Here is a 17,317-nt window from a genome sequence, read left to right on the forward strand (position 1 = left end):
CCGCCCTGAGCAGGCGACCATGCCTTCCCTGCAGCTCCAGGAGCTGTTTGATGCGAAGAAACTCTCAGGGAGGTTGCCAGCTTCGCCACCGGCTCTCCCCCGCCGCCATCTGGGCATCCAGACGGTGCGTGGCGAGCACGGAGGCAGGTAGCAAGCAGGCTGCCACACGCCATGTCTGCGCTGCTCATTTCCTTCCCTTCCTGGCGCTGGAGCAGGACCTGGAGCCAGGCAACAGCTCCTGCGCCAGCCCCGGTCGGGGCCCAGGGGCCGGGTTCTGTTTTGCTGGACAGAAACCTCTGGATTTCTTCACCTTCCAGAAGCTTTTTTCCTTCTGCAATTCCAGGCAGGGGGAGGGGAGAGGAAAGGAGGGAAAAAGCTCCTAGGCAAAGCCAACTGTGCCCTCCGCCAGCTCTGAGCTAGCAACAGATAGTATTACCCCCCATTTTACAGGCAGGGAAACTGAGGCATGGGGGTGGGGGAGGGAGTTGCCCGAGGTGACTTGGCTTGGCAGGGACAGAGCCCAAGTCTGGCACACTGGTTGTGACAACTCACTGCCATTGAAGCTCCCATCTGGGCTCAAGGGATTTAGGAGCCCGGCTGCTTTCCATCTCAGCCTGAGTGGCTCTATCCAGGCAGGATGCTGGGGAGTGAGGTCTAATGGGTGGGTGGGTAGGTGGAGAGCAGGAGGACTCCTGGGTTCCCTCCCCAGCTCCAGGAGAGGACTGGGGTGCAGCAGGCCTGGTACATGGGGTGAAGGGAGACAGGGAGCCAGGACACCTGGATTCCAGCCATGGCTCCCAGGCTGATCCAAACCGTCTGAGGTCTGTTTCCCCACCTAGAAAATGAGGCCATGGCTGACAGCAGGAAGGGGGCTGAAGTTACTGCCACTTGCAGAGCCTGGGAGGGGGTTCCTGCATCCAGAGTCAGAGCCCAGAGGTGACCCCATCCAGCGAGGACAAGGGAGAGCCTGGCCCCACTGACTGTCAGGTCCCAGGGCAGGCTTGGCCCTCTCACAGCCAGGGTTCCCCCCACCCTCCTGACCCTTTCCCTCCCCAGCCCCTTCCACGCCTGATTGGCTTCGGCCTCCTCCCAGCCACGCGGAGGGAGTAGGGCTGGCAGGTGGGATCCCTTCCCCATCCATTAGCCCAGAAATACCAGAAAAACAGGCTAAAAATAGAGACCTGCATTCTTCCCCCCCTTCCCCTTAATCGTTTTCCCATCTGGGCCCATTTTAGACCATCTTCGCACACTCTGCTGTGGGAGGCGGCCGGGGGCTGGCGCTGTGCAGCAGAGCTGGGGGGGTGGGTGCAGCTGCACAGGTGGCCATGGGCCATGGCGGGGGCAGCTGTTGGCCGTGGGCTCTGGCTGGGCAGACCCGCCACGTGCCAGGAGTAGCACCCAGGAGCTCAGCCGGGCTGCTGCTGAGACTGTGCAGTGAGTGGAGAAACTGAGGCATGAGGAGTGGAGGGTGCCACTGCTGTGACCCCAGCCTGCTGGGCTGCTCACAGCTCCTGTGTTGCCACACGGTGCCCTGGAGCACGCTGGAAGTGCTGTCTGCCTGGCTCGTGGTCCCTCTCTGGGAGTAGGCTAAGAACCAGCAAACTTGTGTCCCCCCAGCAGCTTCCAGCCCAGATCCCCTCAAAGCCCCCCCCACAGCCCCTGGCCTTGAAGCCAGGATGCGCAGGAAGGGGCAGTGTGATCCAGTGGCTAGGGCAGCAGGCTGGCCCTGGGGAGGCTGGGCCTGAGCCTCAGGGTCTCTCCATGCCTCAGTTTCCCCTCCCATGTGTTGCAGCAGCTCTAGGCAGGCCCCCTCACACCCTGCCGGCAGCCTAGAAGTAGCAGGTGGCCCCTGTGCCTGGCTCAGACCAGGTGGGGTGGCACGGACCTGCTTCTGCCCACATGTCATCTCCCTGGGCTCCGGAGCGGGGCAGGGAGCTGCAAGGGGGAGACAGGGTCTGCATTAACAGCCCCTGGATGATTCCCAGGGCAGAGCACAGGCCCCAGCCCAGCTCCACCCCAGACATGGGCACAGCTGCCTATGGCTCCAAGCAGCCCCAGAGAGCAGTGCCAGGCCGGTCCTGCCCCCGGGACCACTGTAGGCCAAGGCCAGGCCTTGGCACAGGAGGTGTCAACAGGAAGCAGGAGCCCCAGGCCGGAGCCTTGGCCCCCTGCCGTCCCCGGTCCGGCTGTATCCTCCCTGAAGCACCTGGGGCAGAGATGGGCTCCAGCTCCCCCAGCTGCACCTGGGCTGGCATGGGAGGGGGGCTCCGCTCCTTTCAGACCCCACTGGACACCTGGGTTCCCTTCCCAGTTCTGGGGAAGGGAACGGCTGCAGCTAGGATTGGCAGACCGCTCACAGCCCCATGATGCCAGGCATGCAGGGAGCATGCTTGTGCAAGGGGACACAGGGTCTGTCAGATTCAATCAGACATAAAGAGCACCCCTGGGGTGCTTGCACATGTGTGTACACTCATGCACACCCCTGTATATGCCTGTGCACACACATGCACATGCAACTGGCTACACAGGTTGGCACACCCAGGCCTATGCCAGTGCATGCACTTGCCTATTCATGCCTGCAGCCATGTATGCAAATATATGCAAATATGGAAGATATGTAAACGCAAGCAAATGCCCTCCCATTCACAAGCAGGTTCAGGTAGATGCTGCTTAGCACACACAGGCACATATATGTGCACACAGACAAACATGCATAGCATTACATGCCCGCAGATGGGTATATGGGCATGGAGAGGCCCCGCCCTAGACAGCCCCCTCCCCCACTTTGCACTGCTGCCAGTCTGGCCTTGCCTCAGTTTCCCTGTGTGTACACATGCATGCACACACATGAACTCAGACACATCTGCCTGCACACACATCCACATGCATGCAGAAGCCAGCAAACCCCCTGGGCACTGTGACCCTTCTGCCACTTCTGCTACCCTAGGCCAGAAGCTGCCTTGGCCCCCAGTCCCTTGTGCAAGGCCATGTGGGAGCTGGTTGGCACAGTGCCCACATGCCCATCTGGCATCTGGCTGGCACAACCCACCCCCCACCCAACTATCACCCCTGCTCCCAGGGGACACCCGGAAGCACTGACAGTGCTGCAGTCTGGAGCGGGGCCTGGGTGCCGGGACACCGGGGTTCTCTCCCTGGCTTTGTAGGATGACTCCTCTCTCTGTGCCTCAGTTTCCCCAGGCCATGTTCTACCTAGGGACCATCACTCTCTGTATACAGCCCCTGACCCACAGGTGCATGCTGAGTCTACCTCAATACATCACAGGGTGCAGGACCTGCCCCCAAAGGTAGCAGCTACACCAATAGCTCATTAATTAACGAAGAAAAATGGGTGGTGGTGGCACAGCCCAGCGGGACCTGGTCTCTGCTTCCCACTGACCGCTGGCCCCCTGTTCCCTGCCTCAATTTCCTTCCTACCCTCCAGACAGCTGTTCCCAGCTCTTGCGGGGTGGGAAGGGGGAGGTTGTATCACACACACATCCCACGCGCACACACTGATGCAGGCCCACACATGTCCACACACACATCTGCACAGCCTGCCTGTGCAGATATGCATACACAGACACCCCACACAAACCCCTGCCCACAAACACAGACACGCATACAAGTGCACACACAGACACCTCCCCACATGCACATGCATGCACACACATACCCCCCGCACACTGAGACACACAAACCCATGCAGACACCCCACCAGATGCCCCCTCCAAAGGAATACAGTCACACATGTACCTGCACGCACACAGACACATGCAGACATTCCCCACACGTGTGCAAACACCCTCTCCCCATATACATGTGCATGCCCTGACACACATACAAGTGTACACATATGTGCACACACTCATCTTCACAGGCGCTTCTGCACTCTTGCATACACATACATCTGTATGCACAGCCCTCAACTCTCACACGTGCACATATACACACACAGTCCCCCTACACATGTGCACACATTCATCCTTAAATACACCTGTGCACTTGAATACATGCACTCTCCCCCGATACATATGTGTGCATGCACACTCCCCTGCATGCACATGTGCATACACATACACACTCCCCACATGCATGTTGGCATACACACACTTCCCCCACATGCACATCTGTACGTACACACTCCCCCACATGTATGTGTGCACACACACCCCACACACATGCACACTCCCCCACTCGCACATGAACACACACACTCCCCCACATATACACACTTCCCAACACGCACGTGTGCACATACACACACACATTCTCAAATGCGCACATGTGTACACACACATACACACTACTGTGCCTTTGCTCTCTAGCCTCCAGCATGAATGCTGCCAACGCAGCCCATGGTAAGGCTGGCAGGGCAAGGGTTAACTCACCGTTTTTTGGGGAGTGGGTGCCTAAAGTCACCCAGATCTGGGGAGGCACTGCCCTGCCCACCCTGCCAGCTGGGCAGCCTGGGTAGAGGCCGGGCGCCCTCTAGTGGCTCCTTCACCCTGAAGCCCCAGATGGCTTGAGCGCAGGGTCTACTGGTGAGAGCAGGACCAGTAAAAGGTGGGGGGCAGGACTCCTGGTTGCCCCCCCCCCAGCTCTGGAAGGGGGACAGAGTCGAGCGAGAGCTTCAGGGCCTGTCTCCAGCAGCTTGACAGCCCCCCTGCCCCGCCGTGCCTCAGTTTCCCACTAGTCCACTAGGGACCCCAACCCCCAAACTGGATGCCCCCTCTGCCATCCCCAGGACTCCCATCACAGCAGCTGAGGGGGTGCAACGGTTAGAGCTGGGGAGCCAGGATGCCTGGGTTCTGTCCCCCACCGGAGCAGTGGGGTGCAGTGGTTGGAGCGGGGGGGCCAGGACATCTGGGGTCCATCCCCACCCCCCAGGGTGGCCTAGTGCCCAGAGCAATCCCATGTGGGGGAAGGGGACAGCGGAGAAGCCGTCTGCCCCCCCCATGGGAAAGGAGAAGTCGGGGCTTGCGACACTTCCACAGCTGTTGGGCAACATGGGGAGGGGGGCAGGGCCATGGGCTCCCCTCCTCACTTGCCCCCACTTGGCCCCTCCCTGCAGGGACCCAGCCCCTGCCACCGCCTCCCCTGAGACCTCAGTCACCTCCCCTGTACCTCAGTTTCCCCCATCAGAGCCCCTCAGGGGCCCCCAGCCCTTTCCCCTCTCCTGACCTCCCCCAGGGCAGAGCTATACCTGGGTTCCTCGTCCCCTGCAGTGGGCCAGGTCTGGGTGACAGGAAACTGTAGGGGAAGCAGGGAGTTTCTGTTCCCCCTTGGCCAGTGCCTCAGGGTGGGGGCAGAGCAGGATGGGTGTGGGGCAGATCAGCCAGGAAAGGGTTAAACCCTGCCCTACCCAGGGCTTCAGCCCCAGGTGCCCACGCGTCCTGTGAGGGTCCCACGGTCTATCCCCCCCGCATGGGGCCCTGGTGCCCTGGGGTCTCTGCCAGCACCTGGGGCCAGTGGGCAGGTGTCACCCGTGCTCAGCACTGGCTCGGCCAAGCAGTGTGGGGAAACCAAGGCATGGAGCACAGGGGCCAGCACTGGGGGTGCTAAGGGGGTAGGTGGGGGGCCCGGGCTCCTGGGGTCTTTCCCCAGCTCCAGGGAGGCCTCACTGTTGAGGACAAGGGACTGGCCTCCAGGACTCCTGGGTCCTTTCCATGGCTCTCTCCCAGCCCCTTCCTTGTGCCTCAGTTTCCCCTAGGCAGAGCAGGGATTTTGGAGCCTCATCCAGGCTGACAGACAGATGCACAGACAGAGCCACCCCCTCCGCCGTGGGGAGGGTGGGGAAGTCCCTGGCGGTTGTCACAGCCGTGCACCAGCTTCTCTACCCAGTGCCTCCGTTGTGGCCCGGGCGAGGCCCTCGTGCAAGAGCCGTGCGAGCCAGGACACTTCGGGGCAGTGGTGAGTAGCAGGGCCAGGGACGGCGGGGGTCTGGATCCGATTCCCCCTGTCACAGGTAGGCGTGAGGCAGGTCACAAGCGTGCCAGGGCCTCACACAAACTCATGTGAGGAGGGCCAGGGCCTGTTCTTCCTCCCTTCACATTTGCCCCAGTTCTGAGGACAGCCAAGCCACAGCGGGGTACGTGTGGGGTGCCCGGACACCTGGGTTTCCCTGGCACCTCTGGGAGGGGATGCATGGTTATGGAGATGGACCTGAGACCCAGGACTCCTGGGTCCCTCCCAGCTAGGAGAGGGTCAGGCCTTTGCAAGCCAGGGAGCGTGTGGGGCAGGAGGGGCTGGGGTCTGTGCTGGGAAGGGGCGGTGCTGTGTGCCATGGGGGGCAGGTGCAGGTAGGGGGAGGGGACCCCTCTCATCAGACACCCGGATCTCTGCATGTGACAGGGCCTGTGGCCAAAGCCACTTCCTTCCCCTCGTTACAGGAGGAGGAGGGAGGAGCAGAGGCAGAAGCTGATGGGAACATGCATGTGTTCATCTGCATCGGGCATGTGCATGTGTTCTGTGTGTGTGTGTATGTGTTCTGCATGCATGTCTGTGTGTGACTGCATGTGTTCAGATGCATCTACATGTGTGCACGTGTCTGTGTCCATGTCTATGTTTGTATGTATCTACATGCATGTGTGTGGGCACTTGCAGCTGTCTGAACATGCATGTGCCTGTGCTCATATGTGTCTACTGAGGTGTGCACATGCATGTGCAAATGCGTGCACATGCATCTGTCTGCATTTCTGTGTATGTGCACACGTTCACATGCATCTACATGTGTGCATCTGTGTACACATCTGCGTACCTGTGTGTGAGTGCATGTGTTCATATGCATCTACATGTGTGTGCATGCATGTATTACAGTGTGTGCACATCTGCATGCATATGCATCTACCTGCATGTGCACGTGCATGTGTGAATGGGTGTGCATGCATCTGTACGTGTCTGTGTGTATGTATGTGCATATGTGCATGTATACACACAGATGCAGGCACACGTGAGCACATCTGTGCATGCACTCCCCCTTGTGCCTGGGGACACTGAGGCACAGAGCAGGCATCGAAGTGCTCCAGGCCAGGCAAGAGGAGAGAACCCAGGAGTCCTGGTTCCCAGCCCACTGCTCTCACCAGTAGATGCCCCCCCACACACACACCAGAGAGGGAACCCCGGCGTCCAGGCGTCCTGCTCCTCCTCCAGCTGCTGAACACGCTCTGTCCGGGTGTGGGCAGCAGGGCTCAAGAGGAAAGTCCCCCCAGAGACCCCATGGGTGTCTCACTTCCTCCTGGGCCCACCTGGGCCATCACTGTGCAGCTTTGGCCACATGCACACGCACGCACACAGCTGTCCCTTGCTGGGAAAGAACCCAGGAGTCCTGCTGTCCAGGCCCAGCTTCAAGCACTAGGTGCAATATCCACCCCCAGGTACCCAGAGCCCCAAGATCAGTGGTTCCCAAACTGTGGTACGGGAACCACCAGCGGTACACGAACAACCTGTCAGTGGTACACATTAACAGATTTATTATAATTACTTTAAATGACAAAAATTTGCGGGTGGTACATAAGGATGTATCGTTTTAAATTGGCAGCATGGGGTTGGGAACCGCTGCCCTAGATCATTGCTCAAACACCCATCATTGACGGGCAAGGCACTTCACTGGCAGCAGCAGTAGGCTGTTACCTGCGGCGGGTGGGGTTGGAGGTAGAGGGCTGGCTCAGAGAAACTCCCCCAACTCCATTGGGTTGTTCACTCTGAACCCTGATGGGGCACGTGACCGCAGCCAACCATTGCCCCACTGGCTGCTTTTCCCTGCTAACGGGAGGATTGTGGAGGGATCTTAAGGTTATTGGGGGGGGGATGGGGGGCGGCGGGGGACATGTCCAGTGATCCCCATGATGGCATCAGTCGGTTCACCCTCGGCCCTAACGATGACAGTTGCCTTGAGGGTCGTTGGATGGTTGGGGGAGTGCAGTGTGGTGTCAGAGCCAGGTCCTGGCCCCATCTCAGCCGTGTCTCAACACTTCACTCTCACTGGCTCAGCCCTAGGAACACCCAGGAGCACGTGGGCTGAGGTAGTGGGTCCCTGAACACCCCCCCATACCCCCCACACTGGGGCCACCAGAGGCCAGGCCCTCTCCTGGCTCCATCTGCCCAGGGCTCTAGCCAGGGGGTGCGGGTAAGAGACCTCAGAGACACCGAGACCCAGCAGCAGGAACGGACAGACAGCAACCACGCGGAGAGGAAAAACAGGAAGTCGAGCACTCTGTGTATGTGCACACATGCTGTGTGTGCATGCGCACACATGCTGTGTGTGCATGCGCACGTGCTCTGTGTGCATGTGTATGCGTGCGCACACATGCATGCTGCGTGTGCATGTATGTGCATGTGTGCCTGCTGTGTGCTTGCTGTGAGTTCATATGTGTATGTGCTTGTCCATGCACACAGTGCATGTGCATGTGTTCATGTTTCCACACCCACTGTGTGTCTGCATGCATGTGTTCATGTGCATTCAAGTGTGCGTGTTCATGTGTGCCAGCTGTGTGCAATCTGTGTGCATGTGTACTGTACATGTAACTTCATATGTGCATGTATGTGCATATGCACGTGTCTGCATGTGCATGCGGTGTTTCATAGTTTCGTAGTTTCTAGGGTCAGAAGGGATCTAGTCCGACCCACAGCATGTGTGCACACACCTAGAGCGCTCAACTTTCTGTTTTTCCCCTCTGCGTGGTCGCTATCTGTCCCTTCCTGCTACTGGGTCTTGGTGTCTCTGAGGTCTCTTACCCGTACCCCCTGGCTAGAGCTCTGGGCAGATGGAGCCATGTTGTATACATATTCTTTCGTGTGTGCATGTGCACACACATGCATGCTCTGTGCATGCACATGGGTTTATATGTGTGCCCATGTGTATATGTGCATGCCTGGGTGCATGTGTGAGTATGCACAGGTGCATGTGTGCACGTGTGTGGTGTGCGTGTGCAGGAGAGAACTGCCTGAGGAAAGGGCATGTGCAGCTGGGCTGGGCCCTGGGTGGGTGAGGGAGCTGGGATCTCCACTTGCTGTGCCAGGACAGGGGCAGCACAGCTGGGCCCGGCACCTCCATACCAGAGCAGGGCCCTGTAGAGGGAATGGATCTGGGAATGAACTGGGGGCTTGAGGGGGGGTCTTGACCTTTAAACCCTGGGGCCAGGGCAGGGCCTTTCTCAGGGGTTGTCCAGCACCTGGCACTGGGGCAAGGGAGACAGGCAGCATGGTGGAAAACCAAGGGGGGAAACACCCAGTCCCAGCACCCCCCTCCAAAGGAGTCAAACAGGGGCACACTGCCAGATGTCCAGGGCCCGCTGGGGGGTGGGCCAGGGCCTCACTGGGCCTGGGTTTGTGCAATACGGGGCTGCAGTGAGAGCCACTTCCTGGTAGCTCTGTGCTGTGGTGGGCAGGGGCAGGAGGGGGCTAGGCAAGGCTGCGGATGGCTCCCAGTCTGGACCAAGCTGCAGCTGGTATGTGGCACTGGACTCCCCAGCTAGGCCCCCAGTCCCAGCACAGCACATGCCCCTTCCCCATTCAGATGTGCAACTCCAAGCACGGGCGGGATCCTGGCAGACGGGAGGGGCATCCGCAGTCGGAGCTACATGTCTGGGCTGTGGCAGGAGAGGGCACAGAGCAGCTGTATAAACAGGCTGAGGGAGAATGAGTGTGCAGAGCACACCCCCCTGGTGCAGTACAGTGACCTCTGACACAGAAGTGTGCAAAACGGGTGTGCAAAGGGGCAGGGCAGTCTGTGCTTGGAGCTCCAATGGCCAGGGTGGAGAGGCATGTCCTGCCTCCCTGCAAGGGCTTTCGACGGGCGACACACAAAATCCTGGCATTGTGGGGCAAGGAGCTTCACTGGCAGCTGCAGTAGGCTGTTACCTGCAGTGGGTCAGAGGATTCAGCCACCTTATTCCATTAGGCTGCTGACTCTGAACCCTTGAACCCTAGTGATGATGCATGTGGCCATTGCCAACCATTGCCCTGACACCCACTTTTCCCCAACGCCTTGAGGATGTGGGAGGATATTGAGCCCCAGCAAGTCCCACAACGGCACTGGGCTGTTTACTCTGGGCTCTAGCGATGGCAGCCCAGTCACTACTTCCACCCTGCCTCTGCAGCTCCTGCCCAGACCACCAGGTGCGGCAGCGATGGAGTTTAGTGCCCGGAACCTGGTGCTGCAGGCAGAGAAGAAAATGCTGAGCCGCATGGCCGGCAAGGCGACGGCGACGCTGCTCCTGGACGAGGTGAGCGGGGAGGTGCTGGACGAGCTGTACCGCGTCTCCAAGCAGCACACACGGGACCGAGCCATGGCCCAGCGCGTCATCAAGGACCTGGTGAAAGTGGCAGTGAAGGTGGCCGTGCTCTTCCGCAACGGCTGCTTCAGCCCCACCGAGCTGGACCTGGCTGAGGATTTCCGGCGCAAGCTGCGGCAGGGCGCCCTGACAGCCGTCAGCTTCCAGGAGGTGGAGTTCACCTTTGAGGCAGGCGTGCTGGCTGGGCTGCTGGCTGAGAGCCGAGACCTGCTGCTGCGCCTGGTGGACAAGCACCTCACGCCCAAGTCCCACGGCCGCATCCGCCACGTCTTTGACCACTTTGGCGATGCTGCACTGCTCAGCCATCTCTACAGCCCCGGGCCCTACCGCCCCCACCTCGACCGCCTCTGCCACGGCCTCAACCAGATGCTGGAGGACGGACGGCTCTGAGCCCCCCGGGCCACTCAGAGCCCAGGGGAGTTGTGCGCTTGGGGGTGGGGGCTTTGGAGAGGAGTCCGCAGAGCAGCCTGGTCCAACCCTGGGGGGCCTCCTGCAGTGCATTCTGGGACAGCTTCTTCCACAGGAAGCCCAGGACCTTGTCCAACACCCTGCAGTGCATTCTGGGATGGCTTCCTCCATAAAGACCCCTAGGAATTCATCCAGACCCTGCAGTGCATTATGGGACAGCCTCCGCCATAATAAGGACCCCCAGGGCCTGGTCCAGCCCCCTGCAGTGCATCTGGGGACATCTTCCCCCATAAAGCCCCGCAGAGCCTGGTTCACGTAGCCTCTGCAGTGCATTATGGGATGGGGTCCTCCATAAAGACCTCCTGGAGCCCCGACTGTTTCAGGGACAGAGGCCAAGGGGACACAGACAGGCCCTCCTGCTGGCATCCAGTGCTCAGAAGCTGCCTGAGGCACTGCCACTGCGCAGCTCAGAGCTAGCCCACCCACTACCCCTGTGCCCAGCCCCAAGGGACCCGAGGCCACCTCCTTCCTGCCAGTAGCCTGGAGGCGGGGGCAGGGATGGGCGCCCTACTGGAAATAAAGTGGCCAGGAAGGCTTGACAGACTGGCGGCGCTGTTCTTTCCAGGGGTAGGGTACTGGTACCAGCAGCACGGGGAGGTGCAATTGGCATCAACTGCACCCAGAGGGTTGCCACGTGGTCAGGGTAGCAAGGGGAGGAACAGGAGCCCAACTGTGGCCCCGCCCTTGCAGCCTGATTGGCCAGCCCCATTCCCCAGGGCTCACCCACCCCTCTGGGCTTTGCCTACTGCACAGGCACAAAGCAGGCCTCTCGCTGGCCCAAACATCCCCAGCTGGGGGCTGAGGGCTGATACAACCAGGCTTCCGCAGGGGGAGGCCGTGGGTTTGAATCCCATCGATGACCCATCTGCTGGGCTGTGAGATCCAGAGGAAGGACAGGCAGCAGCACTAATAACAGATCAGCAAAGCGGGGCCATGAGGACCAGGAGGTGTCCAGAGTGCTGCAGGCCATTGCCTCAGGACCAAAGGCTTCCCCAAACAGGAGTCAGGGGTCATGCAGCCTGAGCAGCAAGGGGCAGAGACTGAGGTGGATCCAGGTCCACCCCAGTGCTGGGGTGAATGAGAGCCCAGCACCACCGAGCAGGACACAGACCCACCCCCATGTGCTCACATGGCAAAGACAAGAGAGGATCACTCTCCAGCCACAGAGCCAGGGCCTGGGGAAGCAAAACGATTCCTCTCAGGGGCCAATGATGGCTCTGTAGAGTCCCAGCTTTGTGCTTCATTCACTGCCAAAGCCTCTCTCTACCTTATACACTTCCCCCTGTCCCCCAAGCGAAGCTGGAGCCTCTGGAGGGGAGACTGCCCTGCCCAGTGCCCGCCAGCAGCAGGAAGTTCCTGGCACACAGGAGAGGTCCTGTTGAGGCCCTTACAGCTTCAAGAGGGACACAGAGACAAAGCAGGGCAACTGTCTCCCCTTCCCCAGTGCCAAGCATTGGACAGGCCCTTGCCCCAGCTGCAGGGTTCAAGGGTCATGGCCCACCCCCAGTTCTTTCCCAGTTCTGTCCCTCCACACAGGGCCCTGCACTGGCACAGAGGTGCCAGGCCCAGTGGTGCCACCCCTGTCCAGGCACAGCAAGCAGAAATCTCAGCCCCCTCACCTGCCTAGGGCCCAGCCCAGCTGCATATGGCCCTTCCCCAGGCAGTTCCCTCCTACACACACACACCATACACAGGGCAGGGCAGGGCAGAGGCAGTGGCTGTGCTCATAGGCCCAGATGCCATCAGGATGTGTGCAGGGGGTGGGGGGGTCAGCTCCAGGCCCCCTCGCTGGGGCATGAACATGCACGCACTGCCCCCTGCTGGCCAGACTGGGTGCATCCCCTACCCTCCCACTTGTGTATGCCAGAGGGCTCAGAGACAGTGATTTGTAAGGAGCCTGATTTTCTCTGATAAAAAAATCCCCATTTTTCAGATATAAAAAAGTAATCCAAAATCCAAACTTTTTCCATGATTAAAATGAAACACCACATATATACCTATCTATATCTATATGTTAATGGAGTTTCATTTTAATCACGGAAAAACGTGGACTTGGGGTTACTATTTTTAACTGAAAATTGGGGATTTTTTTTATCACAGAAAACCAGTGTCCCTGGTGATCAGGAGTCCCTCAGCCTATAACCCCCCCAGCCTCGTGGATGCCCATCCAAGCTGAGTAGCAGCCCCTCCTGGCTCAGCTTCTGAGCACATAGGGATGCACCCCCGGGCCTTGCTGAGCTATGCCCCTCACTGGCGCTCTCTGAGCCCATCTGTACTAACCCAGAGCTGCATGGAATCAGCCGGCTGGATCCTGCCCAAGACACAGTGCCTGCGATTGGGCATGGTTCAGGACTCTACCAGCCCAGGCAGAGCCCAGAGGGTCCCCAGGGCACTACCAGGAGGTCACTATGAAAATAAAAGGGGAGCAAACCCCAGTCATTTCCTCCGGGTTTTATTAGAGATCTAGGGATAAGTACAAGGCAAGGGGGGCAGCTTACAAGCACGGGCACCAGAGCTCGGCTGGGCCCCTGTCCATTGAGGAGGGTCCCCAACCCTAGCACGAAGGTGGAGGAGACCAGGGGGGAGGTGGGGGGGTCTCACCCCTGAAGGAGCCCAAGAGAGATGTTCAATGCACCTTGCTTCCCTCTTGACATTGCCATCTGCTGGGGTGATCACGTACCCCCCCAACCAAGAAACTTTCATCCATGACCCTTAGCAGGTCAGATTGGCCCCTGGTCCTGGTACCAGTCAGCAGTCCAGTAAGAGACCCTCTGACAGCAGACTGGGGGAAAGTGATGAAGAGGTTCAAGTTCAGGCCCTGGCCCTTTCTCCTAATGCCAGGCAGTTCATGAGTAGGGTGGGAGATGCGTGCCAGCAGGCCTGCTGTGGAGGGCCAGAGTGGGCCAGCAGCGGGCACTGGTCCAGCTCCCACTGGCCTAGTGCCTGGTAAAGACCAGGGGCAGGGAGGCTGGGGATCAGGGCTGGGGGACATCAGCAGTGGGGGCTGACAGGGGACCAGGAATCAGCTCTCCTCAGCTGAGACCCGGCAGGTGAGGGGGCTGGAGGGCAGCGTGCAACTTGGCACTGATCCCTCTTGCCTGGTGAGGGGAGAGTGGGGCAGGTGGGGCGAGAACCCCAGTAGGGCTAGGGCAGGGGTCTGGTGGGTAAAATCTGCCCACAGGGCTGAGACAGGGCAGGAAAGGCCACGTGGGAACAAAATAGCATTGTGAAAGCCCTTCACACACGGGTCACGCTCACCAAGACCCATGCACCAGGATGGAGGTGGGGGGGAGGGTTCGGCCCTCCAACCAGCTCCTCCGAAGGCTGCAGGCGCCACCAGTGCCACGGCCCAGTAGTCCAAAGCCACAAGGAACCCAGGCATCCAGGGAAGTCAGAGCTTGAAGATCTCGTCCTCCTCATCCCGCAGCACAGTAGCCCGCAGTGTCTTGGTAAGCGGCACCGGGCCAAGCAAGGAGCGCTGCTGGATGCGTGGCAAGGGCTCGTTCCACCCAGGGACCGTCTTGCCAGCTCCCGCCTCGGCCCTGGACATGCTGGGAGGGCAGGTGGGGGGGAAACAGTCAGAGCTCCTCGCTGCCCCCCATGCCCGAACTTCTCTTCTCGCATTCACAAGCCATCCCCCACCAGCTCCAACCACTGCCCCATGCTGCCAGTTGGGAGAAAACCTCCCTGCCCCAGAAACCACAGCTGAGGTTCAACCAGCCGCCCTGATCAGGTAGGGCAAAGCTCTCTGATGCACTTCAAACCTCTGCCTGGGTCCCAATGTCCCTGCCTGCTACGATACCCTGTTAGTGCCCCCAGACCCCATAGATAGCCACATCCCCTCACTGCAGGTCTCCCTGGAAAACCATGTGGCTGTAGAAACACAACCAGATCTCCTAGGCAACGGGGGGCAGGATGGGGACCACTGCAGTCTCAGCTGAGGCATGTCACCGCAAGTCACACAGAAGAAAAGGAGGGGATGCCATATTCCTGCTGATCCCCACACAGCTGCTGATCAAGGACAAGAGCAGGGTGCAACCCCAGCCCCCTGAGATGCAGGCCTCACCCCTAAGAACACAAGCCCCACCCCCTCATGCTTAGTTTCTGATGTTATCAATAAATATCATCACCCAACACTTTCCACCTCTGCCCCACACCCCCCGTGTGGCTTGGGCTGGGCTAGGCCTGGAACTGGAGCCCCCCTGGAGAGCAGTGGGGGTCCCGTACTCTCAGACACCAGGGGAAGTACCCTCCTGGGTTCTTCTCTGAGGTGGCTTTAATTCCTCCTGCCCCATGGAGAAGTCTAGGGACCCCCACCCCATGCAGGAGGCAAAGGGAGAGTATCTTAAAGCCCAGCCAGCAGGTGGCAAGTTCGATCCCTAGCTGAGACAGCAACGCAAGAGTGGCACTCACGCAATCTTCCCTTCCTGCAGCTTCTTGGCTGCAGCCTCCTTGGACAGGCTGATCTGCGAGTCCAGCTGGTGCAGGAAATCTGTGGCTGATAAATCGTGGCGGGGACCAGAACCAGCCCTGGCTGCATCCCCATCCCTGGGCTGTGACTCTGGCTGCTCCTCACCCTCTGGGGGCTGCCTGGCTCCTTCCCCCTCCTGCAGGATCAGGTCTTTTGCCCACACCTGGACTGGGATGTACAGCGTCTGCTTCAGGAAGATGGAGTCGTTGGTGTAGAGCCGGTTGGCGCGCTTGATTTGCTCTATCTGCAGAGAGGCACGTGCAGGGTTAAGTTCCCATCAGGCGCCTACCCCATCCCACTTCACCCTGCTGCCAAACTGCAACCACTTATGGGGCTGAGCACACCCATGAACCCAGCCAGACCTATGGGATCCAGCAGAGGGAAGGAACTGGGAGTTCAAAGGGAGTGAAACTTGGAGCATGACCAGCTGCATGCAGATAGCAGCGCTGTTGACAGTGGTGCCAGTGGGGCTGGGGGAGAGGTTTCCTCTCCCCTGCCAGAGCCCCAAACCAGGCTGACGTAGAGACTGGGATACAAAGCACCCCAGAAACCCAGGGGCAGTGGCAGTGGTAGAAGCAGTCCAGCAGGGTGCACCACATGTGGGGCAGGGCCATACCAGAGCTGCCCGGCCTGGGGCTGGCCCAGGCCTATTTCAGATCCCATGAGTAAACAGAGTCACATGCCCACGGCCTGCCCAGACCTCCACCCCACGCCAGCTGAGTCAGACGGGAAGGGAAAGCGATCCCTCCTGAGAGCCGCGTGAGGCCGGCGCACACAGAAAGTGCCAAAGGAGAAAGGAGAGGAGATACCGAGGAAAAGTGTGTGAACACAACTGCACAGGGTGCGGGAACACATGCACGTGTGGGTTGACAACACGTGTGTCCACATGATCAGGACCAGGGGATGCATCAGGAGGAGCACCTCCTGCAGCTGTGTCTAGGAACAAGCCACCCCGTATACACACACTCCCCCCACACTTGGCATGAGGACAATGGGGCACCTTTGCTATAGGGAAACTGAGGCACAGAGCGGGGATGAGCCCTGCTCCAGGTCACAGGGACGCAGCTCACGGAGCAGCAAAGACACAAGGAGACCCAATCCCCAGCCGGGCCCAAGACACCGCGGCGACAACACCCAGGAGTCCCAGCTCTGTGCCCTGGCGCTAACCCCACGGCCTCACTGCCTTCCCAGCACCGGGCACTGAACCCAGGAGGCTCCTCGGGGCCTCACCGTGACCCCGTAGCGCAGCGCCAGCCCCGGCAGCGTGTCCCCCGGCGCCAGGCGATGCTCCAGCCGCCGCTCCCGCACCGGGGACGCCGCCGACGTGACCAGGCTGCCGTAGGAGCGCGCCCGGCCACCGTGCAGCAGCCCCGCCGCCCCGGGGGACCCCGGCCTGGCCGGTGGGGAGGCCATGCTGGGGCAGGACCCGGTGGGCAGGTGCCAAAGGGGGTCACAGCCCTGGCCTGCACCTACCACGCGCGGGACGGCTCATCCCAGGGCCCCTGGAAGGGGAAGCGATGCTCCCAGCCCCTCTAGTGTCCCCGCCCATGCCCCATACCCGCTTTCTAGTGCCCCCACCCCTGCCTCAATGCCCCCTGCCTAACGCCCCCCTGCCTAGTGCCCCCACCCCTGCCCTAGGGAGAGCAACGCCCGCAGCCCCGCGGAGCCGAACAGTTCAGAGCAGAGCTACGCGCGCAAAGCCCTCTGGGGCACGTAGTCCTCCTCCCCCTCACAAAATGGCCGCCCCCAGAGCGGTGGGGTGAGGGCGCGAGGACTCCATTTCCCGGCGTGACCCGGGCGCCGCCTGCGGGCCCCCGGCGGGAGAGGGCGGGCGCGGGGCAGGCCGGGAGCTGCAGTCCCCGCCGCGAGGCGGACCGAGAGGGGCCGGCCCGGAAGTGGCGGCTGGGGTGGAAGAGGGTCGGTCTACCCGGTCTACGGCGGCTGCGCGGGTTCAGCCGGCGCGGAGCTGGGCCGCAACCGGGGCGACATGGCCTTCAAGCGCGAGGGGGACGACGTCAGCCAGCTCCGTGTGCTGCAGGTGGGCGGGACCCGCCCCCGAGAGTGGGGTGATCCCACCCCATCCCCC

The 17,317-nt window shown here is 60.5% G+C and overlaps 3 protein-coding genes across 3 annotated transcripts in view; 2 read left to right on the plus strand and 1 right to left on the minus strand.

The window, feature by feature from the left end:
* The first annotated feature begins 5,391 nt into the window (after nt 1–5,391).
* Nucleotides 5,392–11,303, plus strand: TNFAIP8L2 (TNF alpha induced protein 8 like 2). The gene is made up of 2 exons (XM_019556903.1): nt 5,392–5,910; nt 10,098–11,303. The coding sequence occupies exon 2, from the start codon at nt 10,128–10,130 to the stop codon at nt 10,680–10,682; it is 555 nt and encodes a 184-aa protein (XP_019412448.1). The 5' UTR covers nt 5,392–5,910; nt 10,098–10,127; the 3' UTR covers nt 10,683–11,303.
* A 1,895-nt stretch (nt 11,304–13,198) lies between these two features.
* On the minus strand, nt 13,199–16,769 carry LYSMD1 (LysM domain containing 1). The gene is made up of 3 exons (XM_019556904.1): nt 16,462–16,769; nt 15,174–15,475; nt 13,199–14,311 (listed from the first exon to the last, which is right to left on the minus strand). The coding sequence occupies exons 1-3, from the start codon at nt 16,642–16,644 to the stop codon at nt 14,152–14,154; spliced, it is 645 nt and encodes a 214-aa protein (XP_019412449.1). The 5' UTR covers nt 16,645–16,769; the 3' UTR covers nt 13,199–14,151.
* Nucleotides 16,770–17,139: 370 nt separating this feature from the next.
* SCNM1 (sodium channel modifier 1) overlaps nt 17,140–17,317 on the plus strand; it is a 5,190-nt gene continuing 5,012 nt past the window's right edge. The window contains exon 1 of the mRNA XM_019556906.1: nt 17,140–17,269. Within this exon, the coding sequence (XP_019412451.1) occupies nt 17,219–17,269 (51 nt within the window). The 5' untranslated portion in view covers nt 17,140–17,218. The remainder of the gene's footprint in view (nt 17,270–17,317) is intronic.

Source organism: Crocodylus porosus, unplaced genomic scaffold (assembly GCF_001723895.1).
Source record: "Crocodylus porosus isolate Cpor-Errol unplaced genomic scaffold, CroPor_comp1, whole genome shotgun sequence".
In the NCBI taxonomy this organism is placed as follows: domain Eukaryota; kingdom Metazoa; phylum Chordata; order Crocodylia; family Crocodylidae; genus Crocodylus; species Crocodylus porosus.